General features: G+C 41.0%; 2 protein-coding genes and 1 long non-coding RNA gene across 4 annotated transcripts; 1 reads left to right on the top strand and 2 right to left on the bottom strand.

Moving 5' to 3' along the window:
* Positions 1-1,937: 1,937 nt before the first annotated feature.
* On the bottom strand, positions 1,938-4,228 carry LOC146375804 (uncharacterized). The gene is made up of 2 exons (XR_014801825.1): positions 2,604-4,228; positions 1,938-2,523 (listed from the first exon to the last, which is right to left on the bottom strand). It is a non-coding gene; the product is annotated as an uncharacterized LOC146375804 (long non-coding RNA).
* A 219-nt stretch (positions 4,229-4,447) lies between these two features.
* On the top strand, positions 4,448-12,903 carry anapc5 (anaphase promoting complex subunit 5). 2 transcript variants are annotated; one of them, XM_084946609.1, is made up of 17 exons: positions 4,448-5,144; positions 5,241-5,320; positions 6,107-6,216; positions 6,329-6,566; positions 6,658-6,724; positions 7,534-7,635; positions 7,738-7,928; positions 8,030-8,111; positions 8,206-8,298; positions 8,524-8,705; positions 8,959-9,094; positions 9,248-9,322; positions 11,358-11,479; positions 11,577-11,684; positions 11,921-12,068; positions 12,183-12,345; positions 12,456-12,903. In XM_084946609.1, the coding sequence occupies exons 1-17, from the start codon at positions 4,947-4,949 to the stop codon at positions 12,674-12,676; spliced, it is 2,316 nt and encodes a 771-aa protein (XP_084802735.1). In that variant the 5' UTR covers positions 4,448-4,946; the 3' UTR covers positions 12,677-12,903. The 2 variants fall into 2 exon arrangements, with proteins under 2 accessions (XP_084802735.1, XP_084802734.1); XM_084946608.1 differs by having other exon boundaries at positions 12,453-12,903.
* A 2,920-nt stretch (positions 12,904-15,823) lies between these two features.
* On the bottom strand, positions 15,824-26,562 carry LOC146375802 (glutathione hydrolase 1 proenzyme-like). The gene is made up of 12 exons (XM_084947159.1): positions 25,315-26,562; positions 25,110-25,240; positions 24,935-25,024; positions 24,414-24,606; positions 23,485-23,645; positions 23,240-23,389; positions 22,692-22,828; positions 22,342-22,529; positions 22,083-22,210; positions 21,613-21,725; positions 21,406-21,519; positions 15,824-17,461 (listed from the first exon to the last, which is right to left on the bottom strand). The coding sequence occupies exons 1-12, from the start codon at positions 25,620-25,622 to the stop codon at positions 17,315-17,317; spliced, it is 1,860 nt and encodes a 619-aa protein (XP_084803285.1). The 5' UTR covers positions 25,623-26,562; the 3' UTR covers positions 15,824-17,314.
* Positions 26,563-26,916: the final 354 nt, after the last annotated feature.

Here is a 26,916-nt window from a genome sequence, read left to right as displayed (position 1 = left end):
TGAATGTGAGAGTGAATGAATAGTGGCATTGTAAAGCCCTTTGGGTGCCTTGAAAAGCGCTATATAAATCCAATCCATTATTATTATTATTATTATTATTATTAAATTACTTCCGAGTTTAATTTGTCAGCAACTTTCTGCCAGCCCTCTCTCCTTGCTTTTGCAGGCTTTGCAGTGTTCCCTTGCGTTTTAATTAAACTCTGAAACTCCTGAAATCCCTCAATCAAGAGTTCTTGCTCTGCTGCCGAAAAATACTGAGCGCGCTCCTTCGACATTTTCGCCGACCAATCAAAGGGTTGCCGATCAATGTTTCTACTATCGATGCGTAGCCCCTTTTAAGCCACCCAGTGATCTCACATTACTTCATCCAGCTATACTAATCGTCAACAACAGGTGTGTTCGGAGAACCGGAATAGCGAGCTCAAAGTTGGCGCGATGATTTGATCTTGGATGTAGTAAGCGAGGTACGAACGGACCCCTGGGCCCTATTTCAGGAAGCCGGTTTAGAAAACTCAGAGTGAAAAACGATACTCAGGGTTGAGTAACCCCGAACTGTCCAACTCGGAATATTCGGTTTCAGAAAGCCTGATAACAATTAGTTCAATCAACGCGGAGTTGCTTTAACCCCAAGTTAAGCGCGCGCACGAGGATACATAAAGCCCTGATTAGTGGAGCACAGATTAAGCGAGTCACCATGGAGACGGAGGGAAAGAAGGCGCGGTCAATGTATTTTACAGCGCTTGAGGCCGAAATTCTGATGGCAGCATATGCCGATAACATGCAAATTTTGCGGAAAAAAAGTAACACAGCCTCAGCTGCAAAAGAAAGGGAGCATGCATGGCAAAACATAGCCGACAGAGTCAATGCGTGAGTGTTAATTTAAACATTGATCTAGGGATTTCCACCCATTTAACACGTTATTTTATTATATTTTATTTTTTATTTTATACATTTTATTTTGTGATGTGATGTGAGCGCAGGTGCAACCCAACAGGCCCCAAACGTTCCTGGCAGCAAGTAAAAATGAAATATAAAAATATAGTCCAAACAGGTAAGGTATAATTGTATTATGAGCCATAGTGCTTGGTCTGTTTGTCCTATGTAAATCAATTGCAGTTAGAGGCTACATTAATTTTCTTCCTGTAAGCACTTATTGAAATTATCTGAGCACATTACAAGTACATATTTGCTTACTCTGTATGCTCAAATGTGACCCGTTATAGCCAACAGAAAAAAAGTGGAGGCCCGAAAAACAGGTGGGGGTCCTCCACCACCACCACTCACAGAGTGAGCCTTCCCTCAGTCTTGGTTGTCTTTGAGAGCATAATGACAATGAAGTGTAAGGTGATTGGTATATGTTTGTTAATTGCCATCTGGTCCCTTGTAAGTTATAAGTGACCTGTATAAACCTCATATTCTATCAGTTGATGGTGATGGTGTACTGCATCTGGTGCAGCCTCCTGTTGAGCCAGACCAACATGCAGTTGTGAGTACTCTTAATACTCCACAGATTATATGAGTTTACAGTAGAACAGCAATGTTGTTAATTTCTTTACTACAGGAAAATAATGAAGAAACATTGACAGCTGTTACAGAGGAGGAAGCAACAGAGACACTTTATGAGGTTTACATCTTACAATGGAAAATATAACAATTGAATAAAATGTGGTACTATAATAAAACCATGGACTTTCTATGTCTCTAACAGAGTGATGATGGAAATGAAGAGGAAGAGGGTCCAGCCACTTCTCCAACAAACCTTTCCTCAGTAAGATGTTCAGCACTGATTTACAACCAACCTAAGTAGGCATGTACTATGAATGTCAATGCTATTTTCTGTGTTTCAATAGCTCCCTGTAAAGCAGCTGTACAAGACCTATTTGATCAAGAAAATAAAAAAATGCGACTTGGAAATGGAACACTTCAAGCAGCAGATCCAAAAGACCAAGATTGAGATTTTACTGCTGGAACATCAGTTAAGGGTGGGTGAAGTGGTCAGAGATGGACGAATTATTTCAGTGTTTGAACAACATAATAATATACTTATTAATACTTTGTGTACAGGAAATACAGGCGACCAATAAAGCCAGTTGAACAAAAAATCTGTTTATTCTTCTTTCAACATGTTGAGGTGATGGGTCAAAGGAAATGATTGTGACATATGGTGTCGACTGACTGCTCTTCCATCTTGTATGTCCGTGGGAGGGTCAGGATGTTCATGGTTTGGATCACTGCTGATGTTTGGTTCAGAAGGACAGTGTTCTCCTCTAATTGTGGCAATGTTGTGAAGAATCACACATGCCACAATAATGTCACATGCCCTTTCTGGGGTGACCCTGAGTCTTTGAAGGCACTGGAACCGGGCCTTAAGCATTCCGATAGTCATTTCAACTCTGGCTCTTGTCCTGCAATGAGCCAGATTATATCGCTGCTGTGGGCCCGGTTCAGGGTCAGGGTAAGGGGTAAGCAAATAGGGTAAACATGGATACCCCCTATCACCAAGCAAGTAGCCAGTGAACTCTCCTAAGACAGAAGGATACACTTCAGTTCAAATGTCCCTGTAGCAATTGGTCTTTATATATTTTAAAGTATTTTCAACTCACCATGTCCAAATTTTGTGCTCAGTGTACATTCACGAAAAATTTGTGAGTCATGAACAGAGCCTGGCCACTTGGCTTCCACATTTGTGATGATGTTGGCAGCATCACATATGATCTTCACAGTGCAGAGAACACAAATTAGCATCCATTACTATAATGAAATAATTTGTTAGTTTGAAATGCTACAGGGAACTATGTACCTGTACATTAATGCTGTGGAAAGACTTCCTGTTCACATAGTCTCCTTCATTTACTGAAGGAGCAATGATTGGAATGTGAGTGCCATCTATACAGCCAATCACGCCTGGGAACCCTGAAAATAAATGCAAAATTTAAGTAGTAGTTCAAGTATCACCACATCATGAATTAAGTTTTGTTCATCCTGATACCTGCAATTTTGTGGAATCCCTCTTTGATAAATCTTGTGGGTCTGTGACCGGGGAACACCACAAACGAGTACAGGAGACGTTTCAGTGCAACTGTAACATTCCTGACTGCCCGACAGACGGTAGCCTTGGAAACGTGCTCAGCGTCACCAATATTATACAGAAAGCTCCCGTTTGCAAAAAAACGAAGTGCAATACAAATAATATGTACAGAACTGAGAGAATGTCCGCGATGTGTCACATGAGCAATATTAGGCCTGAGGATGTTATTCAAATGAATTATAGATTGTGCTGAAAAACGGTAACGTTCACACAGAAAATCATCAGGAAATGATAAAATGTCCAAACGCGCTCTAATCACTCTCTCCCGGCGGAGAGCTCTGCGGAGAATTTGGGCTTCAACATCTACTGGCTCTTCAAGGAAGGGGCACGCCATGTCTGACACTTCCTACAGTCAGGTTTCCGACAAAGAGGCGGGGACAGTCAGGGTTAGTTGCAGTAAACCTGCTAGGGGGCAGGTTAGCTTCACGGAGTGTGTCGTCATGGTGACTCACTCAGGCTTCATCTGAACTCGCTTTGTGAAACCGAAGACCCAGAGTTTTCGTTCACTCAGGGTGTACTTACTCAGAGTTTGCACTAAACCGGCTTCCTGAAATAGGGCCCTGGTCTCTGGGGAGGCCAATCCATGACTGACAGCATTTCATTCTGTGTTTTTCTATATAAACCTTTTTTACTGTGCTTGCAGTGTGTCCAGCTTTTGTAAAGCTTGGTTCTTGTGTCGGGTCTTTGCTGGATTTTTTCCTATTTCTTAAGGACATGACTTTAAAATATTGTTCTTCTGTTGTATAGGTATTTAAGCCTTAAATGCCATTTTTATGCTTGAATGCTTTATAGTTCAGTGGCTTACCAAGCAAACAAAACAAACATAGAAAAACAAACACATATTCCTCTGAAAATGGTCACTGAACTGAACTGAAAATGAGTGAAAAACCAACCAATGTCCAAAGAAAAAGCTTTAAAGAATTACTCCTTGCTCTGGCTCCTTGCTAGCCAAATATAAACAAATGAGGGCTGACTCATTTTTGCACAGTACTATAGTCAGACTGGAAATCTGTGACTAAATTTAATATGTTTTTTTTAATGTACAGAGAAAGTATCTGACATAATGTATCCTCTTTAACGGTAAAGCAGTATATGTCACACACCTCCCCTATTTGAATTTGACTTCTTTGTGTTTTTGTGTGTAGTCACTCCTGTCGCCTTTGGCAGAATTCCCAAGACTTATTAAAATTTAAAATACTATAATATTCCATATTTCACTTTGAAAAGTTTTTCTTAGCCCCGGGGATCCGAATTCAACTACCAAGACCCTATAACATATGAAAAAAGATGCATATTGTTACCACAGGGGGCAGTGTAGAGTCATAATGATCCCTTCAGGTGACGACTGTGAAAGCGAAGATGTCCTTCAGGCTACAGTTACGAGAATAGCTACAAAAATCAAACGGCACCACGTATGCGCGTATGTGTATTGTTGTCTGTGCTCAGAGTTGTTCCTTTAACGCCATCATTTCCCGTTTTGTCACTGCCGCCATAGCCTTCCTTGAAACGTGAAAATAAAGTTTTATGTAAAAAAAAAAAAATGCAGTTTCTATGACGTATTTTTAAGGCGACAGAAGGAGGGCGGTTTGAAAGCAGAGAGGGAAAATATTTTTAACACGTTTAAAATACGCCAAATTTACTCATAAGATAAAACATCTGCAGGCTAGCCGTGCATAGGCTCTGATGTATTTTTACTTTTCAAACGACTTAGCTAGCGTTACATTAACTCAGTACGCCCGGTTGCTGGCTAACTAGCTAGTCACCGCCGCTGTGATGTGCAGCTGCCGACTGTCGTTAAAATTCCTCTCTGTTAAATGCTGACCGAGCGCACGTCAGAATCGATGTGAACGCTTTGAAGATGGCGAGTGTGCACGAAAGTTTGTATTTTAATCCCATGATGACGAACGGGGTCGTCCATGCTAACGTGTTTGGCATTAAAGACTGGGTGACTCCGTATAAAATCTCCGTGTTAGCGTTGCTGTATGAAATGACTGCCTCCAAGATAACACTGCCAGAGAGAAGGCGACTTAACAAGCTCATCCTCCCTCTACAGCAGGTTGGTTTTTATGAATGTCGGAAACTAAAACTACCCTAGAACCTATCCACCTTGTTGTTGAAGCATTGTTTACCTTGGCTCACTGTGATCTACCAGGGTCCAGACCTGACTCTCGGCCAGTTCCTCGAGACTGTGGAGGAGTGTTGTCCACAGACTGCATATGCTGTCAAACTGAGGTAGAAATCGATTTTATCCCATTTGATTTCATTCTACCATTTGTGAAAGAAAAAAGACGATGCTTTAAGTTCACATGGAAAAATCTACATGCCAGTGTCCAACTCAATTTGTAGTGTTGGCCATATATTAGCTAATCTTGATCTAAGTGGGCAGTGTAAAGAAGTTTAACGGAATTTTTATCCCCGATATATCTCACTATAAGGAAAGAAGAGCAATTTTAGCAGTAGCGCTCAATTTTTCAACATGATTTAGGAATGTTCTATTAACTGAAAAGAAATCTGTAAGCACAATTCTGTTGGCTTTAATTGCAAGAAATAAATGTGTAAAGTGGAAGAATAAGGCCTGGTAGCTCATTGACCAGATGGTCTTGTAAATATACAAAAGAGAGGATTTGTTAAGCCATAGAAAAAATCATTTTTATTGTGGCTCATTGTAGGAAATACAAAAGAAAGAAAGAAAATATTCAAAAGTGGATAATGAAATAAACAGGATTTTTTTTCTCTTTATCTGTTATATCATTACTTTTGGTTTAATATGAAAGGCCATTGCTGAGGTTTTTTATCAGTAGGAAAAGCTATAAAACTTAGAAAAATACAGTTAAAAGTCCCAAATTTGTGCCCTCTTTCACATATTCCAAAGCCATCCATTGGGCTGGACTGGAGTCTTTGCCATTTAAATTCTGGTCCCTAGGCCTTAGATTTCACTTCCCTTGGTGTAATATTAAAACACAATAAAGTTTAAATGTTGATGTTGTAGTCAATCACGGTGTTGTTTCTCCTTTAAAGGCTCCACGAAATGGCAGATGGAGAGCTGAAAGACATGGAGTACTTCTTTTCTACTCTTCCCACTCCATTCACAGCTTTTGATACCGAAGCTTACAAAACCAGTGTAGTAGGTGAGTAATTTGCACCTTATTGCAGTCCTGATTATAACTCAGTGGAAGTCTGATTTGAGAATTGTTAAAATTGAAAAGTATTGTATTAAACAATATTTTCACCCCTTTTCAGGTCTTTTTATGCGACACATGCTTCTGGCCTACAACAAGCTTTCTTTCAGTCAGGTTTACAAGCTGTACAAATCCCTGCAGCACTACTACCACAGTCACTATGCCAAGCCTATGGACGGCCAGGTGCCGGCCTTGGTCGCAGACGACTCGGAGATGGACCTGACCAGCATTGAGGATACTGTAGGTGACAGAGTGGACAAGGAGGAGCTGGACACTCCACTGCACGAGTCAGAGCTTCGGTGAGTGAAATATGCACCAGTGTTTCAGCTGACCTGAAATATTTTGGCATTGTTGTTTTTGATTGGCGTCACCTCCTAATTTGTGTTGCAGAAGTGACAATACTCCAAGCAGAGGTCCCCTCTCACAAAAACAAGCAGAGTACTTTCTTGCTAGACAGGTGAGTGTTGATTATAAGTGGACATGAAACACTACATGTATTAATGCTAAATTAAGCCCTACTCTAAAAACTGCATTAGGTTTAGCTCTGTCTGTGAAGCCAAATTTGAGAAATAACTGTTGAAAGTTACTTTTTTTTGTTTGGCTGAAACAGGAAAATCCACCTGTTAGTCATGCTCGGATGTGTTGATTTGCTGATTTATGTTTGTAGCTAGCATAAACTAATCTAAATCTCTTAGCAGCAATCAACCAAGCCAGTGATGTCATGTTCTGCACTGGCATTAGATGGCGCTAAGCATGCTCTTAAAAACAAAGTTAAAGCTATGATAGTTTTTTAGAGCAGGGCTCCATGGTGCAAATTAGTTAAGACATGCAGTGTTTCATGTCCACTTTAAGGTGGGACTCTAAACCTGTGTACATACTGGAAGCTATTTGCACATCTCCTTGAACATGATTGCTGGTTACTTGCACACAGTCCAAGTTCCAGTTGCATAGGTGACGCTTTAATGTATTTGCTAGCAGGTTATATATCAATCAACAGTATTCTTCACTGTCATTGGTAGTCGTCTGGTAGGTGAGAAGAGTTTATTGTGGGCCCCACCCACTTCACGTTATCAGCATATTTTTCAACCACGATTACTTTAAGTCGTCAAGCATCGTTCACTTTCTGTGGTCTCATCATCGCTGCAATCTGCTACCAATGTGTATACAGCTTTAGAGTCTTCATATCAACAAATTTAATGCAATAAATACATTTGAAAAATTCAGTTATAGTATTTACAGACACCATGTTTAAACTTCTTTCTGCAGGCATACCTACTCAAGAATGATGAGAATAAAGCTCTAAAGCCTGCTGCTCTGCAGGAAGAGCTCAACAACATGCTGAAGTTTAATCCTGACTTTGCTGAAGCGGTAAAGTTCATCTCCTTAACTTTTCCTTACTATATAAACAGATCAGTCAGCGGGTCGGTGTCTCCTTCATTAGCTCTCTTTTCTCTCTCTCTCGCTCCTCAGCATTATCTGAACTACTTGAACAGCATGAGAGTCCAGGACATCTTCCTGTCAGCCCACAGTCTCTTGCATTATTTTGATCGACTCATCTTGTCTGGGAATGACGGAAAGAGCAATGGGGACGAGGGCTATGGTCGAAGTCTCCGCTACGCTGCTCTTAACTTGGCAAGCTTGCACTGTCGCTTTGGCCATTAGTGAGTACTAATGGAGGAGTTGGAGGAGTCCAAGTACGTGGACAAGTTCCATAGAAAAGAATAAAAAAAACAAAGATGTTTTCCCTTTTCTCTCCTGTTAGTCAACAGGCTGATCTGGCTCTACAGGAGGCTATCCGGATTGCCCAGGAGTCCAATGATCATGTGTGCTTGCAGCACTGTCTGGTACAACAGTTCCCACTTCATTATCTTCACTTCAGTGGTTGTGCCATGATGGATTGTTAATTACGTCTGAATCTAACACGCTCTCCTCCATCAGAGTTGGCTCTACACACTGGAACAGATGAAGGGTTCTGACAGCACTGTGCTAACTGAGGATTCAGTAAAAATGGCTGCCCATTTCTGCCTGCCAGTGAGTGCAACATGAGGTGTCACATATGAATTCCTCTATTAAAGTGGTTTGGATTTTTATTATTTGTAAATTTCTTTGGCCCAATTTTCATAAGCATGTAAATTTCTCAGAGAATGCTATGCAGAAAATAATTGGATAACATATGAGCAGCAAAATATTATATTTGCTCACTGAAATTGACTTATTATTAGATTTTAAAATGTTATTAATCCTCTCCATTTACAGTATTTGGCATCTCTGGGCATTCAGTCATTGGTCCAGCAGGGGGCGACACAGGGTAAAACTGCACACAAGCTGATGGATGCCCTGAAGGACACAGACATTCTTCACTGGAAGCACAGTCTGTCGGAGCTGATCGAGATCAGCCTGGCTCAGACGACTTCCATATGGAGGATGTATGGAAAGAGGTCAGGCTCTTCACTCTGCCACCGTAACACACAGTTGCCACTTCTGCTCACTTTTGACTGCATACTAACACTGCAGCTTCTTAACCATTCATATGAAATCAAATCAGTGAAGTGGCTGAAATGCCTGATGTTGTACGCATGGATTAATATTTTGGACAGCCAGACATCTCCCACACAAGTTCGACTTTTCAAGTGCAGAAAAACGTGGGGTTTTTTTGTAAGTAATTAACGTGGCCTCCTGTGTCTCCTGCAGCACGATGTCTCTGCAGCAGGCCCAGCTGCTTCTCAACATGAGCAGTCTTGAGCCAGTTAACTTCGGGGTCCAGCAGAACAACACAGAGGGCTTCGCTGTGGTCCTCTGTCACCTGGCCGAGCTACACGCTGAGCAGGTAACGCGTTTGATTTCATCTAGTCTGCCTGCTGTCTGCCCTGCTGTTGCGTATCTTAGACATTAAAGAAAAATTGACCAGGTCTGCTTTCGTGTTCTTGGCTGTAGTTCAAAACGTAACTCACGATCCCATCTACCTCTGCTTGTGTTGCAGGGCCTGTACGGTGTCGTTTCAGAGATTATTCAGCATCTGAAAGAACAGTTTCCTCCTCACACACAGCATGCCAAGGTACATTTTCTGAAACACACTGTGCTTCTCAGCGTATCAGTGCAGTAACTACAAAGAGGACAGAGTCGAAAAATAAGAGTTTTAAGTTTTCAGACCCAGAAAAACTTGTTCCAAAGCCTTGTTAGATATTTTTATATTCTCGAAAATAACTGACACGTATCACAGAGTTTACTCGCTACTTTGTACATAAAAGGTTGTACGTGAAAGGTGGACATGGGCAGAAAAATGCCTGTATTCTTTCAAATGAGCCCACAGGAGGTGGCGACTTCTGTGGGGGGGGGGGTGATTGTATTTATATCTGTGTGGAAAATATCTCTTTGGCTCACTTGATCTGTGACTTCATTAAACACTATCATGGTTTGTTTATAGAATGCATTTGCCAGTTTCAAGTCTTTCTGAATATAATGAGATTTCCTTGCAGTTTCTCCCCTTTAGTGTAAGAGAGGGTGATAAAGCTGAGTATGCTTTAGGGTGGGCTTCCTCGTGTTAGGTGCCTGCAGTGTTCTTTGATTTCTCAGTCACTTGTCACGTCTGGTTTATGATGGTGTTATGGTGACTACCTCCATCTTTTTTTATGTAGTCTGTGCTTTGGAAACAAAAAAGGGAAATGATTATGTTCTTTCAGCTTCTCAGCTTTACCATTAAATATGAGATTTAAAGTTGGATGAACTTCACCAACCCGCATTAATAATTTGAGTCTAGCCTAAAGCGGAGAGGCAGATGTAGTTACTCTGATTTTTAGCAGTAGTTCATGTGGAGGATTGTTTTCCCCGTGATAATTATATTTTGCTTCCTTGTGTCAAATAGCAAACTAATTACCATGTGTGTCACTTTCAGAATTGTTAATTAAAACAGTTGGGAAATAAGCTCTGGTCATGTTTACTGATGTAGTTCTCCTGCTGTAACCACAGTTGGCTGTCTCTCTGTGGAAAACAGAATATGCTGTAGATATAATTGTACATGTTGTTTTGACTTAAATGTAATACACTACCAAAATATTAAAGTAACACCTAATAATCATCAGTATAACACAAAATTATTTATACGTCAGGGGTTTCAGTGTGTCCAGTTAAGAAGAATGAAGCAGTGCAAACCCGCTTTACCTGCTTTGGTAAAAATGAAAGTGGCAACAGGTGCAGTGGAAAGGCAAGAATTCCCAGAAAGGGAATGGTTTAGCCGGTTGTGGCCCCAGGCCATTGCTTTCTCTTTCTCCCTCTTGTGTGATTTTTTTTTTTTTTTTTTTTTTTTTTTTTTTTTTTTTTTCCCCCTCCATAGTTTTGCTTTGTTTTTCTTGTCACTGTTAGTAGCATGGCACAATACCCGCAGTCCATTCAGGTTGCAAAAGTAGTCTAGCTCCTCCAGGATGGTACAACCCAATTTGCAGAGTTTAGGAGTGCAGTGTAGATCAGGGCGGTAGAAAGGCATGAGCCCAGCAGCAGGACCAATGTTTCACACATGTTTCTGACCAGACACAAATGGACTTCATGAGGGTGGATTGAGGGCCTGACGTCCTTTGTGCTCACAGCCCAGAACGATGCAGCTCAGTTGGTATTTGCCGGAGTAAACAGGAACTGACTTGTCTGTTACTGTTATCCTGTTATCTTCTCAGATTATGTTGTAGGCATCGAAACATTTACCACAGTGTTTCAGACTTTTCCATGTCTGACACATTACTCGGTGTGAACCTCATCTCATCTGTGAACAGAACTGGGTGCCAGTAGCAGACCTGCCAGTTCCCATTCATTGGTGTTTGCCCAGCATTCACTTTTTGGAGGTTGTCTTATTGTTTCCTCTCTAGTCCTCTTTCATTTGCACCAAAGCAGGTGAAATGAATTCACAAAGGTGTGTGCTTCCTAACTGGACAGATTGATCCCCAAAGTTTAACTATATGTTGTAGTCTAATGATCAAGTGTTTTACTTAATCTTTCTTGAGCTGTGTAGAATTAGTAAAACAAACATTACAGAGTTCATTTATTCTGTAATTCATGGTATAATTTCACTGTAATGAAATTACTTTTCTGTGTCCCAAATGCAGCTCTGGATGCTGTGTGATCTGAAAATCCAGTTTGAGAGACATATGAACGAAGGGAAATATCACTTGGCAGAGCCTCTAGTCACAGCTATCGCTGCGTTAAATCAGACAGAGGGTCTTTACAGGTAACTCAAATAAGTGAATCTGCAGGCCTTCTTATAACACATGCTGCCCTATACACTTTATATTTGAGCTGCACAATAACTGTGCGCTCTGTGACAGGAAAGCTCAAGTTCTAAAGGCTCTCAACCGCAGCACTGAAGCATACCACATCTTACAGCAGCTGCAGGCTCGCTGTGAGAAGACTAAGTGTACAGAGATGGTTATCAGGTAGGACCCGGTTTTCTCATACCGTTACGGCTCCATTCAATTTGAGTAAATGCACTTATTCTACTATCATTTATTTTTATTTGTCCAATCAAACTTGTTTAAAAGGAATTAAGTTCAAACTATACATCACCATTTCAAGTCTTAACTGTTCTCCTGTAAGATATAAAGATCCCAACATAAATGTAATTTGGCCTTTATGCTTCAGAGATCACACTTTCATTTTATGTCTCTTTCAGAGTGATGCTGTCCACTGCTGAGCTCCACTGGGAGTCGTCTGGCTTCTCCACAGCTCTTCCTGTCCTCCTGCAGGCCTTGGCTCTGGCTAGACAGCACCACCTCCAGTCACTGGCCTCGGAAACCATCCTTCACCTGGCCTTCACTCAGGTCAGCTGCAGCATTAAAAGAGACTTCACTTAGCTGTGCAAATACCAGCTTGCGTTTATGCAAAAATCCCCCACATGGTTTATTTATTGCATTTGTTGTCTCTCGTTTCTGCAGCTGATGTTGGGGGTTCCTGAGCAAGCTCTGAATGTGCTGCATGAAGCCATCGAGCCTATTCTGGCCCACAGAGCAGTCATGGACAAAGGTCGTGCCATGCTGCTGGCAGCCCGCTGTCAGATGGCAGTGGCTGGGTTCAAGCCAAACAGACAAGGGCAAGCAGGTAACAGTTTGCTCCCCTGACACACCACCTCACCACATATATTGGTCCTCTGCTCATAATGCTGCATGGTTTTCATCTACATTTGCATACTGCTGTTTATATCCCAGCAGATTTGCGTTTAGCAGCTTCGGCTCTCGACACGCTAAACGAGGCCGCCGCCTATTTCTCCCAGCTGAACTGTAAGGAGCGGCTGCGGGACGTGCACTATCTGCAGGCTCAACTCCACCGCTCTCTGGGACAAATCTTGGAGAGCAACAAAAGTGCCATGCTCTTCCGGCTATTGGACCAGGAGCTGCAATCGCCAGCACCGCCGGTCTCCATGCGGCTCTAAACTGCTCCCACTGCCCCATCAACAAAAACTGAACTGAATCACTGCAACTCACCACTAGATGGTGCCGAGGCTCTGTCCTGTTTTCTAGACTAAAACATTTCATTTGTGGCTGTGTTGAAAGAGAGGTGTTTGTGAAACCTTTTGCACGGAGTAACAGGATGATAACTAAAAATGTAACATGACAGCAGCCATGAATTAAAATGAGTTTCCAGTACAAGAAGAACGTATCCATTGTGTGTTTACTTACAGATATATGCGAATTTGAATGATGGTCCTAAATATAACATGTGCTTTAATGCCTTCCACCATAGCAAGTTAGTCTGACAGAAGTACATGTCACGCACCTGTGTAGGTTTAAAAAAAAGAAAAGAAAGAAAAGTCAAAAGTTTAGATCAAAAGCCGACTCGTGGCATCCTGATGCACCCGCTGCGTTTTGATGAATGAGGGTAATATCAGAGTTGGCGACAAGATTAATGCATTCACTAGTGTGGATGATCCTGATTTTGCAGGAGGAATACTGATGAAGCCAAAGGCCATATTAGGAAATCATATCAACACAGATACTGTGTATATAAATGCCACATTTTTCTGAATTGTTTGCAGCAGTTATGTTGATTTATCAGAATCAGAATACTTTATTGATCCCTGGGGGAAATTATTTAATGTGTTCTGCCTGATGCGTAATACATTCATTGTGTCATGTGCTTCCTTAAGGAAAATAATTGGCTTCATCTTGGTTAATTTACATTTGGTCTGGTAAAAGTAGTCACAGGAAACACCTGCAGGAGGAATATGCTCACGCTAAAGTTCTCAGTCGTTGTGCTCGAACCCCAAAAATTCCGGTTGAATGAGTTTAAGTGGCGTGTTTGTCTTCCTGTACGTTGATAAACAGATTTCTAGTAAAGGCAGCCTTGTTGTCTATGCAAATACCACAGTGCTGTGGTAATTGGCACAGAGCCATAAAATACATGTATTTACATGTTTAGCATAATTGCAAGTGTCACCGAGTAGACTTCATGGAGCAGTTCCTCAATTTAAAAAGTGACAGTTTGTGTTATCATAGAGATTTGTAGCATGTGGATTTCAGTGCATGCTTTTTTTACCCGGTCAGAGCGGAGCTGTCTCCAAGAATAAAGGTAAATTTCACAAAAGTAACGCTAATAGACCTTAAAAAAAACTTGTTTATAAGAAAATGATGCCATTTCTCCTTTTGAGTTATTTTCAGTCCTTTGCCTTAAAAGCCACACAGGGAAAAAATAAGTGTCTAACCGATCCACTAAGCCTTTAATCTTTGTTCATTGTGTGTGTTCTACTGATTAAAGTAAACAAGTTAATAGTGTATTGTATAAAATGTATCTATTCATAGTTTGTGTAGCTGCTATATATAAAACGGCAATAGAAGCAGTCCCTGCACCCCTCCCCCCACTCTGTATAAGGCTAATAACTTCGCAGGTTTTGCTTCTTACTGATCTAGTGGAAATAATCTAACTGAATGTTGCTTTTGAGCCCTGTCAAGTCCCTGAGTGCTTTCCATCTTGTGAATGCCTGTCTAAGGTTCATACTTGTCTTACTTGCAGTTTCCGTGACTCTCTTGCTTTGACTTCTTTGCCTCCCCCAGAAGGGCATTAAAGAAGGCAGATGCAGGGTGGCTGATACAGGTTGCAAGGTTACTCCAGGTCCAGCATCCATTATGGAAAGCTATCTCGAAAACAAAAATGCTTCTTTTTTTCTGTTTTCAAGATTGCACCATTACCTTGGGAGACGTTATTCCCAGTGGGAGACAAAATTTCATCGCTAAAGTCAGGACAAAAGGGAGTCAATCTGAAGGCTGATGTTGTCATTAGTCTACAGCCATAATGCAATTGACATTTAATGTCTTAGCACAACTGTCCCATCTGTTTTTAGTTGGTTTCTAGCAAGTCAAAGAAGGTGTGCAAATAAAACAAAAATAGAAAAAATAACAACTCAAGTAAAGTATAAATCCCTGAAGATTGTACTTAAGTACAGTAACAATGTATTTTCACTTCATTGCTTCCCGCTTCTATATAAAGACCAATACAAGAAGTTTGTGAAGGATATTCCAAATTTTACCAGTGCTGTTAATCACACCAGATGCAAAGTGAAATTTCCTATTGTCTACTAGTATTTCATCATGTTGGAAACCCTCAAACATTCACCCCTCACAGGACACAGGGTGAGACATAGTACAGCTGATAATTGGAATCAAGCTACTGAAACCTCTTTTCACAAATTGTTATCCTTACTGTTACCGTCCTGTGATTTCACTCACTTTTCTCCAAGTCCTTTTCTTTTACTCCTCAGCCATATAAGGCTGGGGTATTGTTGTCTGCCTACCAGGCAGGTGTGTGGCCTGAATATGCAATAACTGGACAATGAGGCCACATAGGCTTTTCAAATTATACCATAAGTGCATTTGCTAGGAGCCTGAGCAAATGCTCCTAGCTATTTGTTTTTTGTTTCGTTTTTTTGTCCATCTGAAAGAGAAATTGAACCTTATAGTTCTACCTGCTTTTCTTATTATCAATAACATCAGAAGACTCTTCATGACTCTGATGGATCCCAACTGATGGATTGTTGCAACACAGTGTTAAGCAAACTTTTTGCTGTAGCTGAAATATTTTCACTTGCACACAATCTCACATCAAAACATCTTGTTACACAGAGTTTGCATTTTGAAATAATGTTGCTTCACATTTGGTGTGAATGCACCAATAGAATCTGTGGATGCAGCTTGCTAGCCAAGTTTGCTAGCGCTAGCTAATAACATACACCCATTTGTGCTCATATGGTAAATTCTGCCCCACCAAATTGCACTAACAACACCAACACTGAGGCTCTCTCCAAAACCAATGGGTGACAACATAGTGTCAGTCTTTTATATTGAGTCTATGGTTTATTAGGCTGCTGTAATCGAATGACTTTAAAAACGGCTGTTCAGTTAGTCCAGAATTTCAGACTGAAAAGTCTGAGCAGCTGGAAGAAGCTGGCAGATATTTGTTGCCATCACAGTCATTCTTGTTTCACCGTGAGCTTCATAGTAAAATTTGTCAACAACTACTGATAATTTTCCCAACATTTGGCATTAAAACATATTTTCCCATTACGATGGTTCAGTAACTCTTAACTTAGGCAAAGTACTTGAATTTGTTTGTAACCTCTGTAACTACTGACATTTCCATGAGGCTCAGCTGTAATTGTTGTTTGTTTTTGGCAGATGTTATTATATTAGTATAATGCATCAAGAGAAGCGTAAACATTCTATCTCGCTCACATTAACAGGTCAGTATGATTGGTATTTAGCTAAAAAACAACATTATAGCTCTGTGTGCTTATAGTAGTTTTCTTCAGGTCTGGATATTAATGGTTGTTGTTTGTTTTTTTTTTAATTGATTTATTAACCTCCTAGGACCTGGCATCCACATATGTGGACATCACATTTTGGGTGATGTCCACAAAATACTTAAATTTTCTCTGCAAGGGCCTGATATCCACTTATGAGGACATTATACTGAGTTCAGGTCTTAGGAGGTTAAAAATGAAAAAGAATTGATGATAGCGCTGGTATACAGACAGACAGAATCTGAGTAACACTGAATTTTGGGTCATTCTGACATTGAATCCATGCTCTGGAAAACAAACTCTCACTAACCTCAGATTTCTTGCCAAATATCCCGGTTCAGAAATAGCACAGCTTCTGTGGTAAAATATAACATCTTTGTTCAAAATGTTTAATAACAAGCATGGCAACAAACATGGCATATGAACAATGCATGTTTAGAAAAATATATCTGCAAATGTATTTTTCAGAATACACTATACATCGACTTAACCTCTACTCGATATTAAACATTTACAATTCAGAAGTGATAGTGTCACGGTAGAAAACAACACGGCCAGTTTCCTTTTGAATAGTGTCCATTTCAGGATCAGCTTACGTCAGGAGAAAGATGTGGGCAGACATTTGAGTAAAACAGGCAAACAACCTGAGATGTCTTCATGGTATACCTGCTTGCAGCTGTTTTGTTTTTGTTTTTAACTCATGCTTCTTTATTTTCCCTTACCAGTTTCACATAAACAAACCCTCCTTTTCCAAACAAACTGTCCAGGTATTAACAAGAGTTTTTCCTTACAAAAGAAATTATATTACCTCGCGGACAACCTCCAACTTGTTGTTGAAACCTATGAACATTTCTTAATATGACATTCCCAGCGTTGGTTTATATTTGGATGTTTATAATAATGATGTGTCATACATGAACTGAAATGAATGTTCAAATGGTTTCTGCTTCAGTTCTCAAATACAACCCTGACCAGTATCCAGTAGTGATGATACAAGAGTCAAACTAGATACAACCTCTCATTTTACTTCAGAACACAAAATTAATGCCAAAAAAAAGAAATGAAGTGATGTTAAATAATTGAGTAAAAGAGGTATTGAAGTGGAGTTAATTTCCATGTTTGATTAAATTAATCTCAGAGAAGGCGCAGTGGCTGTGTCTCCGTAGCTTAAATAATGCTTAAGTCTTCAGTGCAGACACCGTCTCATTGTGATTCTGTCCGAGTGTCTTTGAGGAGACTGTCCCGCTGAGGGGAGCTGAGAAGAAATTGCAGCAATGCTCAGTATCCCGCAGGATAGCCTCCTTTCCTGGGGTCAGACTCTGCACAGAGACGCTCTCCCTGCCGCACCACAGCCTGGACCACCGAGTCTGGAGTCCTTAGCAGCTGCGTTACATGGTTCTTCTGGACCAGACCCTCCAGGACACTCTGGCATAGTTCCACCACACATACAAAAACATAGAGAAATAGTCTTGTGCAGGAGTTTTGGCTTTGTAATGCATAGCACACATGTGGAATTATTTTTTACCTTCCTGACTGCTGGCACATGTGTAAAAGTCAATGTGCATAAATCTAAAACTTGGTTGAGATAAGTAATATATAAAGAAACACTTGATTCCCTTTCCTTATTATCAAATCTCATTGCTATGTGTTTTTAACCCTGCTAAAGGGATGTCTAAAAATGTGTAGACCTCCAATGTGTCCAGAGGATGAATCCTTGTGACTCTGGTGATGCTATGGCTTTTCTTTCAGTGCAAGGTCTGATGACCAATTGCCAATTTAGGGAGACTGAAGGCCTCACAGAAAGAAGGAAATAAAAAATTAAACATGTCTGTGAAGGAAAAAATTAAACACTTTCATGCCCGAGTCATCTTAACGGTCAGAATCCTCGGAGGTGGGAACAGAGGAGTAGCAACAATCTTTCGCTCTAGCTTCTTAATCAACCAAAGATGGAGACAGAGTTTTAATTCATTTGAAAACCTGACTCCTAACCTACACTCTACATAAAAAAAACATTTTTATTTTTTGTTAAATTTCATCCATCTCCCCATCCATTCTTTCCAATTTGCCAGTGTTTTTATCTGTTTTGGTTCAATTGTTTGGTTTTGTCAGTTCAATTGTAGTGGGTGATTTTAACATCCATGTAGACTGTAAAAATGACTGCCTCAACACAGCATTTAATCTATTCTCTCAAAATGTTAATGAGACCACTCACTCTTTAACCATACTTTTGATCTTACTCTGACATGTGGCACAGAAACTGGACATTTGACTGTATCGACATTAACTGCCGTAACTAAGTTTAATATCTTCAACACCGTGTGCCAACACAGTACAGAGCAGCTACCCAAACTTTGCTCCCACAGTGGTTGATTATTTTCTTATAAGTGTAACATCCTCACAGCGTACAACCCTAGATAGTGTGGTTCCTCTAAAAAAAAAAAAGAAAGCATCAAATCACAAGCGCTTGACTCCCTGGTGTAACTCACAAATGCACAATTTAAAGCACGTAACTGGCAGAGAAATGGCATCTGATTAACAACGAGTTTGTTGCTCTAATTGTTTTGTTTTTTTTTAAAAGGACTCTGATTGATCTTTCTGAGTTAATTTCAATAATTACTTCCTAAAAATCATCGACCTGTCTATTAGGACCCATTAAGACTGCTCAAAGAAGTCTTACCGTTAATTAATGCTTCAATCTCAGATATGATCAGTCTGTCTCTGTTAATGGGCTGCATGTGCTGGCAAGTGTCACCTGCTCGTCACAGTACACAAAGAGTGCTAGCTTTGTACAAAGGATCCTTTTATTGCCTGTGACAGTGGACTCTTGTCCTGCTTGACTTCAATGCAGCATTTGATACTGATGACCATAATATTTTATTACAGAGATTATAGTGTGCTGTAGGTAGGGAGGGATTCCTCCTTAGACACCAATGTTAATTTTGGTGTCCCACAAGGTTCTGTGCTGGGATCAATTCTGTTTACATCATATAGGCTTCCATTTTGTAACATTATGAGAAGGCATAGCATACATTTTCCTTGCTATGCACATGATACCCAGCTTTATCTATCCATGAAGGCAAATGCGACACACCACATTGAAGGAATATCATAGAGACCTAAAGGTCTGGATGACCTCTGGTGCTAAATTCAGATAAAACTGTTGTTACTTGGCCCTAAAAATCTTAGAAACGTGGTCTCTAACCAGATACAATGAGTGGTATTATTTTAGCCTCTAATTACACTGGGAGGAATTTTGGAATAATTTTTGAGCAGGATAAGTCCTTCAGGGCATATATTGAACAAATACATCAATGTCAGGACTCTGTGCAGGTCAGTTAAGTTTTTCCATATCAAACTTGTACATGCATGTCTTTATGGACCCATGCACTGGTGTACAGTCATGCAGGATCAGGAAGGGGCTATCCCTAAACTGTTTCCAGGAAGTACTGTTCTCCTGGCAAAAGTCAAACCCATACTCATCCATCAGATTGCCAGACAGAGAAGCATGATTCGTCACTCCAGAGAACACTTCTTCACTGCTCTAGAGTCCAGTGTTGGCATGCTTTATATCACTGCATTCAACACTTTGCCTTGCATTTGGTGATGTAAGGCTTGGATGCAGCTGCTCGGCCATGTTAACCCATTTCATGAAGCTCTCTACACACTGTTCTTGAGCTAATCTAAAGGTCACATGAAGTCTGTAGCAACTGACTCTGCAGAAAGTTCGCAACCTCTATGCACTTTGTGCATCCGGTGATCCTGCTCTGTGGTTTTATGTGACCTACTTCTTTGTGACTGAGCTGCTGTTGCTCCCAGTCACTTCACTGTGTTATAATACCACTAACAATTAACTGTGGAATATTTAGTAGCAAGGAAATTTTACAACTGGATTTGTTGCACAGGAAACATCTTATAATGGTACCACACTGAAATTCAGTGACTTCCTGAGAGCCACCCATTCTTTCACAAATGCTTGCTGAAGAAGTCTACATGCCTAGGAGCTCAGTTTTATATACCTGTGACCATGAAAATGATTGGAACTGGAATTTAATTATTTGGATGGGTGAGTAAATACTATGGGCAGTATAGCGTATTGCATTTCAGTAACATTTGTGATATCATAACATCCTGTCTCAGGGTGAGCTTCAGTGGAACCAGCTCTGAGTTTGGATTCATGAAACAGAAAACTTCTGTACTTCTAAGATTAGGCTTAAAACTTTCCATTTTGATAAAGCTTATAGTTATGCTGTAATAGGCCTAGGCTGCTGAGGGCTTCCCACAATGAATGGAGGGTTTCTTGTTCACTCACTTCTAATCATTAGTTGTTATTAATCTACTGGCTCTCTTTCATAGTGTGTCTTTTGCCCAGCCTTGCTCCCCTCACCCCAAACCGGTCATAGCAGATGGTTGTCCCTCCCTGAGTCTGGCTCTCCTGCATGTTTCTTCCTGTTAAAAGGCAGATTTTTCATCCAGCTGTAACCAAGTGCTCGGTCATAGAGGGTTGTCAGATTATTGAGAGTTTTTCTGTATCATTGTGGGATCTTTACCTTACAATATAAAGCACCTTGAGGAGGCTGTTTTTGTTTTTTGGTTCTTTATTTAAAAAGGATTCGATAAATGTAATTGAAATGAATTGTTTTCACTCTTTTAAGGCTAAAAAAACCTTTTTAAAGAAGTGTCGTGAAAATCAGTACACACGTTCTAGCATGAGGAGGATTTGTTATAGCTCTAGTGACCCTTTTGTTTTGAACTTTGTTTTTCAAGTCAAAGATTCATTCTTTTATATTATACTTATACTACATACTATATACTTATACTATACTACATTCTTTTATACTTCCCACTACACTCAGCTAAGTAGCAAAATGCTGCACTCTAAAACAATAAACAACTATTGTAAACAATATACAATCTAAGTATGAGCACAGCAAATTCATTCTACAAAATATGCATAAACATTGCGGCGGGGTGTGGTTTGTGGCTCAGCTGCAGGGGAGGGGTGGAGCAGTGGGTTCAGGGTGTATCGTCAGGGGAGGCTGACTCACACACCTGACCTCATCACCTAATCATGTGTCCCCTGTTAAAGATGTTGTTCAGGAGGCTGTGTGTGCTACAGAAGCAGGACAGCTGGAAAGCTGCACCTTGGAAAAGTGGTCAATAAAAGAGGTTTAAAAACTGCAACTCTGCTGTCGTTGGATCCTCGTTGTCACACATATTTTTGTACTTTTGTACTTGATCCTGTTTTCACAGCAATTTTTATAGTCATAGTACACTAATGGTCACATGCATGGTACATTCATACATGCACATTCTTTGCTTATGATACAACTGTAATACTGCTAAGCTATGTTGCTGTCTGTGTGACCCACCTTTTCAAAGCCCTGCTCCACTACTGTCATATTTGGATTAAGCTGATTGTGAAGTCGTGGCTCTGTCACGGCTTTCTTTAGGTCATAGTTGAAAAACAAGGAGTTGAGGATGACCTGTTTTTAGGTAAGAAAAATGACAACATGTATGGGAGGTTTCACATTCCCAAGTCAACATGAGGGTGATGCATTTGAATGAATTAGACTTACTAATGCTGTGGCTGTGGTGATTTTTGTGCCCCCGGATGCTCCTACAACCATCTTCACTTGGTTTTCTTTGTCAAATATGATAGTAGGACACATGGAAGACAGCGGCCTTTTGCCTAGAAACAGATTGTAAAAAGAAGGTGGATTTGACTGCCTGATAGTTTTAGCAAAGTCATGCTGAATGTCAACAACTCAGCTCAATCACATCATAGTCTATTTGAGACACTACAACAAGCCGGTGACCCACAGAGTGAGAGAGGCGATTAGCTTATTGTATGGCAGCAAAACTGAGGATGAGTAAAAGGCCCTCCTCTGAATCATACTAACCAGAGGAAGAATCTAGTAACACCATCTATCTTTGAAAAACATGAGGCTTAATTTAGCAAACACTGATATCCATCAACACTGACTAAAGGTCACTGCCCCACAGGGGATTAGAGAAGTACTAGTGTGATAACTCATTTCAGTCACACCTGGTTGAATGAAGTTGTTGGGTGAAGGGGGGATTCCAAACCCATTGGTCATGTATGGAGAGCTGAAGTCATCCATTTCATCATTAAAAATGATCCCAGTAGATCGAGACATGACTTTTGAACCAAAGCTGGGGAAATAAAGCCATTTTTTAAACCTTCACTCAGTGCGCTACATTGTAGTGAAGACAGTTCATTTACATGCATGGCTTTTGAGAGGCACATTTACTGACTTGATGTCAGCCTTGTCAGAGAAACTCACTATAGATTGATGGTGCTCGTTGCTGCCACAGCACTGCCATCCTCAGCAATGACTGACAGATGAGCTGTCCCGTGGTTGTCTGGAACAAAATACTCGGGCTCATAGTAGCTGTCTGGGTGGGTCGTGTCATCTGTAATTTTGCTCCTTATGCCATCAGCAAAGTAGTCTGAGGTCATGTTTTGGATTAGCTGAAAGGAGCAAAACAAGTCAATTAAAGAGGAGAAAACAGGCATTTCAGACTGTTTAAGAGTTAAAGAGTTTCCAGGAGACAATTTTATGGCCACAGTGAGAAAAATTATGCCGTAAATGCTCAAAAAAAGAATGAAGAGGATTATAGCTGGAGCCCTTACATCAGTAATGTTGAGATACCGAGGGTCCCCCAATCTGCTCCTCTTGGCGTAAGCAAAACGAAAAGCCTCTACAATGCGATGGTACGTCAAAGTTTTCTTCTCTGCTGTAGAGACGCTCGTGTCTGAGAAGTTGTACCCTGCAATATATCCACAGGAAAAATACATCTGGAGCGAATGACAGTTAGATGACAATTTACTGGCCTGATCTGATCTTCTCTGTTATTGTGCTAAAAGTCAATGGCATGTTATTAAAAACTGCAATACAAATAGAATAAATGTGCAGGCACGCACCCCTCCAACTTCATATATGAACACATTCAGTGCTCAATTTAAATGAATGATGCCACTTTTATTATGAAGCATGGCTTAATGATTCTCTGCCTGAACAGATGGAGTGTTGATGGTAAATTAAATTTGGCAGGCAGAACTAAGCAGCAGCTCAGTTTTCTGCTTCCAAAGAAGGGAAAGAAACATTCTAGAGATGACCTGGGGAAACCTGACATCCTCTCTTCTGCATGGCTGCACAAACACTCAGCCAGGCTGCTCACCATCCACTATGTTGAGTATGAGTGCCAGCACAGGGCCACTGGAGGGGGCATCTGGGACATGTATGGTGTATTCCCCGACGTTCAGCTTCAGAGGGTTCTCATTCAGCACGGGCTGGTACTCCAACAAATCTTCCAGGGTGATGATACCACCTGGAACCAGTACAGAAGTGTCGTTGTGAATTCAATAGGAGGAGTAACAACTGAAGCATCTGAAGACAACAGCGGATGAGGATACAGCAGAGCACCTGCCGCCTGGATGTCCTCAACAATGTTCTGTGCCATCGTCCCGTTATAAAACACATCAGGCCCCTCTTCTGCTATTCTTTGGTATGTTTCAGCCAGCTTTGGGAATCTAACAATATCATTCTCCTTCAGGATGTTTTTCTGAGAATCACAAAAGACCTCGCTGAGAGAGGGAAGAAAAGAAAACATGTATTAAAGAATATTAAAGCCACTGTAAGTAGAAATTGAAACCTTTAAAAAGAACCGCTGTGGTAAACAGCAATGCACCCAATTATCAGAGCAAGATAAGGGTGTAGAAATGAAACACAGATGCCACTGAGTAATATCTGAATCATTTTCACAATGTGTTTTTAAAAAATATATATATATAAAGGCACAGTTTGACATGGAGCACAGTTATTATAGATATTTTATTTCCATCTAACATTTTGATTCATTTAGATTTTGGTACCTCTGTCATTTCTGCTAAAGCACACCTGCTATGCTCATTTCCATCTTCTTATTCTTGTATTCTCTAAAGTAGAGAATAGTATATAGTATATAAATAGTAGACTCTAGGAAGACTGTTTTTATTTCAGTGAAATAAACAGGGTCAGCCATTTATTTGGCTCAGATTCTGGGGTAATGATGAGGCATTTATCATTAGATGTGCTGCTGGGTGGGTTGCTTTACTTCCAGCAGCAGCAGATTCAGACAACTGTTTTCCCCTGTTTCTGGTTTGATGCTGAACTAAGCTAAGAATAGTCTAATAAGCCAAGAATATCTACTACAACATGTATTAGGCTACTGGCTGTAGCTTAATACATGCTGGCATAAGCATAGTATTTTCTCCTCTAACTCGTAGTTAAAGTGACCACATTTCCCCAAATATCTATTTCTTTCGGTTTACAGTGTATTATTAAGTATTCAGATATGAGAATATCACCCTCACCACATGTTGGCGTCTCCTTGAATGGAATCCTTGCTTTTTAAGATTGCATGAGCCAGGGCTTTTCCAATTGGAAATCCGTCACGAGCCAAGGCAATGCTGGGCTCAAACAGCTCCTTCCATGGCAGCCGGCCATGCCTTTTGTGTGCCATCTCATAACCGCGGATCTCTCCCGGAATGGCTATGGACAGTCCACCTGTCACGCAGAAACAGCAGTACCACTGATTTGAATTTCACAAGCTCTCTCTTTCTACCCCTTCTCTGAGTGAGGGACCACCATGCTAAGAGACATCAAGATAGTGTGAGATATCTATCGATAAAGTGTTCTCGTCCCAGAGCTTTTAAATGGGGGCAAAGGAAGGTGTAATAAGGTTGTTAAGAATGTGAGAACATCTGACAAGAGCTCGATGGACTCTAAATCCCTATTTGATCATCAACAACCTTAGAGAATTAAATGAAATCTGGTCTACATTTGGCCAATCAGCACCCGGGAAATACTCCAGCAGAGCACAGCAAGGTGCTACCTGTGCGAGAAAGCTTAGTGTTGTTGCCAAACATGTCTTCAGTGGCGTTCATGGGTGCAGTCTCCCTCGCATCAATGGTTTCCACCTTTCCTGTTGAGCAGAAAACGAGGACTGATTGATCAGTGTCTCCTCGGTTGTCTGTGCTGGTAATTTCTAACTAATGAGGCACGCTCACCTGTGGAAGCATTATAGATGACAAAGAAGAGCCCTCCTCCGATGCCCATGCTGTGAGCGTTCAAAAGGCCAACACACAGCAAGGCAGCGATGGAAGCATCCACAGCAGAGCCGTTTTTCCTCAGAATGTCCCTGGAAACAAGAGAATACACTTAACAGCTAAGACGCACACAGAAGAGCACGGCATCTGCTATATGTCGTCTTACCTCCCCACTTCCGAGCACTTTCCAGCATCAGCAGCCACGGCGGCCTTTGAGTAGAAGTGGTCTGAAGTGGGAGGTGTGTTTTTCTTCCCCAAACCCATGAACACCCCCAGGAACAGGCTCACTGCAGCCACCAGAAGGACCACCAGACCAGCAATCAGGGACTTCCCAACCATTTCTCTGCCGGGAGGGGGGGGGGGGCACCGGGAAATCAGCACACCTCGGAAAGACACCGGATTCTTCAGCTCAGAAGCAACAGTCTTCTCCTCCAGACATCGCCTATCATTATTTTTTAATTGGGAGCCAAACATTTACATATGTTTAACAATCTGAAGCAAAAAGAACACCACATTTTTATTTCACTCACCTTTGGTTTGTTTGTTTCACAGACTCATTGGAAATGCTGGACAGAACAGAAGGAATGACCTGACTCTTACTGAGCCTTAGCAGTAATGACAGTGTGTTTTATATAACTAACTAAAGTCTCCGCCGATGTGTGCTGTGTCATCTTGGTTTGAAGGTGTGACTTCGCTCGGGTGTCACACTGTGATTCTGATGAGCAGTCCTTTCATATGAGCAATGCTGTTTTGGGGGTTTTTTTGTTTTTTTTATTAAGAAGAAGAAAAATAAATGTGTATTTATGTGAGAGAGAAACAAAAGCATAGAGGAAGATGAGAGGTGGAAAGCAATCACCATCAAAGCTTTCTGAGGTGCCTACTGTGTGTGTGTTAGCTCTTGGGGATGTTGGAAGAAAAACAATAAGGTTCAAAATTCTGACAGAAAAAAAAACACATTTGCAGACATCCACATTCAATTCTTTAAAAAAAAAAATCTGAATTTGGGTGCTGCAATCTATTATTTCCATCATATTTCTCTCTCCAAACAACAACTGCTCTTCGCATCATTGATCACTTTGGAGTGAAGCTCTCAAGTTTGTCTTTCTGGTGCTCTATAACCTTCCATTTCACTCGGATATCAATCTGCCAGGTTTGCCAAAGTGAAGGTGAGAGTGATCTGTTTACAGATGCAAGCAGCATTCAGCTCTGACTCGGGGCTCTGTGTGATTGGCTCAGCCAGCAGCGTTGCCATGCTCAGTAACCGTGTCACATTCTATTTGGCTTTTTCTGCAGGCGTCCTCAAACCGATTAAGATGCCTTCGCCTTCGCCCGGGAGCACAAGTCCAAGCTGGCAGCGTCGGTGACGGTAGCTGCAGAACAGCAAATACCCTTCTGTGGTACCTCGGCTAATCCAGCGTGCACTCCTGTTGCTGGGCCACACTGATAAAGTGCTGTCAAAGGAGCCTGTGGTCTGCTGCTGCTGCTGCTGCTATGATTGTCTCTAAATCTAATTACTATATCCTGTTCTGGATCTCCCATGTTCAGAGCCACCCCAAGAGAGGGGAGTTTGTTCAGCAGGCAGAGCTGATTTATAGCAGAAGAGAGCAATTACATTTCTGTTTAGTTACAGATCACAGAGGCCTTGCTTCCTTCAGTTTTAATGCGAACAGCACTGTCACTGCACCGGAGTTGTTGTGTGAAATATCAGCTGGAGCTCTTTTCATATTTTTATCCGTCAGCTTAGAGGCTTATAGGTTTCGTTTTGACT

This window comes from Perissodus microlepis, chromosome 12 (assembly GCF_051167445.1).
Source record: "Perissodus microlepis isolate ML-2025 ecotype Zambia chromosome 12, ASM5116744v1, whole genome shotgun sequence".
NCBI classification, from domain to species: Eukaryota; Metazoa; Chordata; class Actinopteri; order Cichliformes; family Cichlidae; genus Perissodus; species Perissodus microlepis.
Note: the sequence above shows the minus strand (reverse complement) of the source record. Positions and strands in the feature narration are given on the sequence as shown.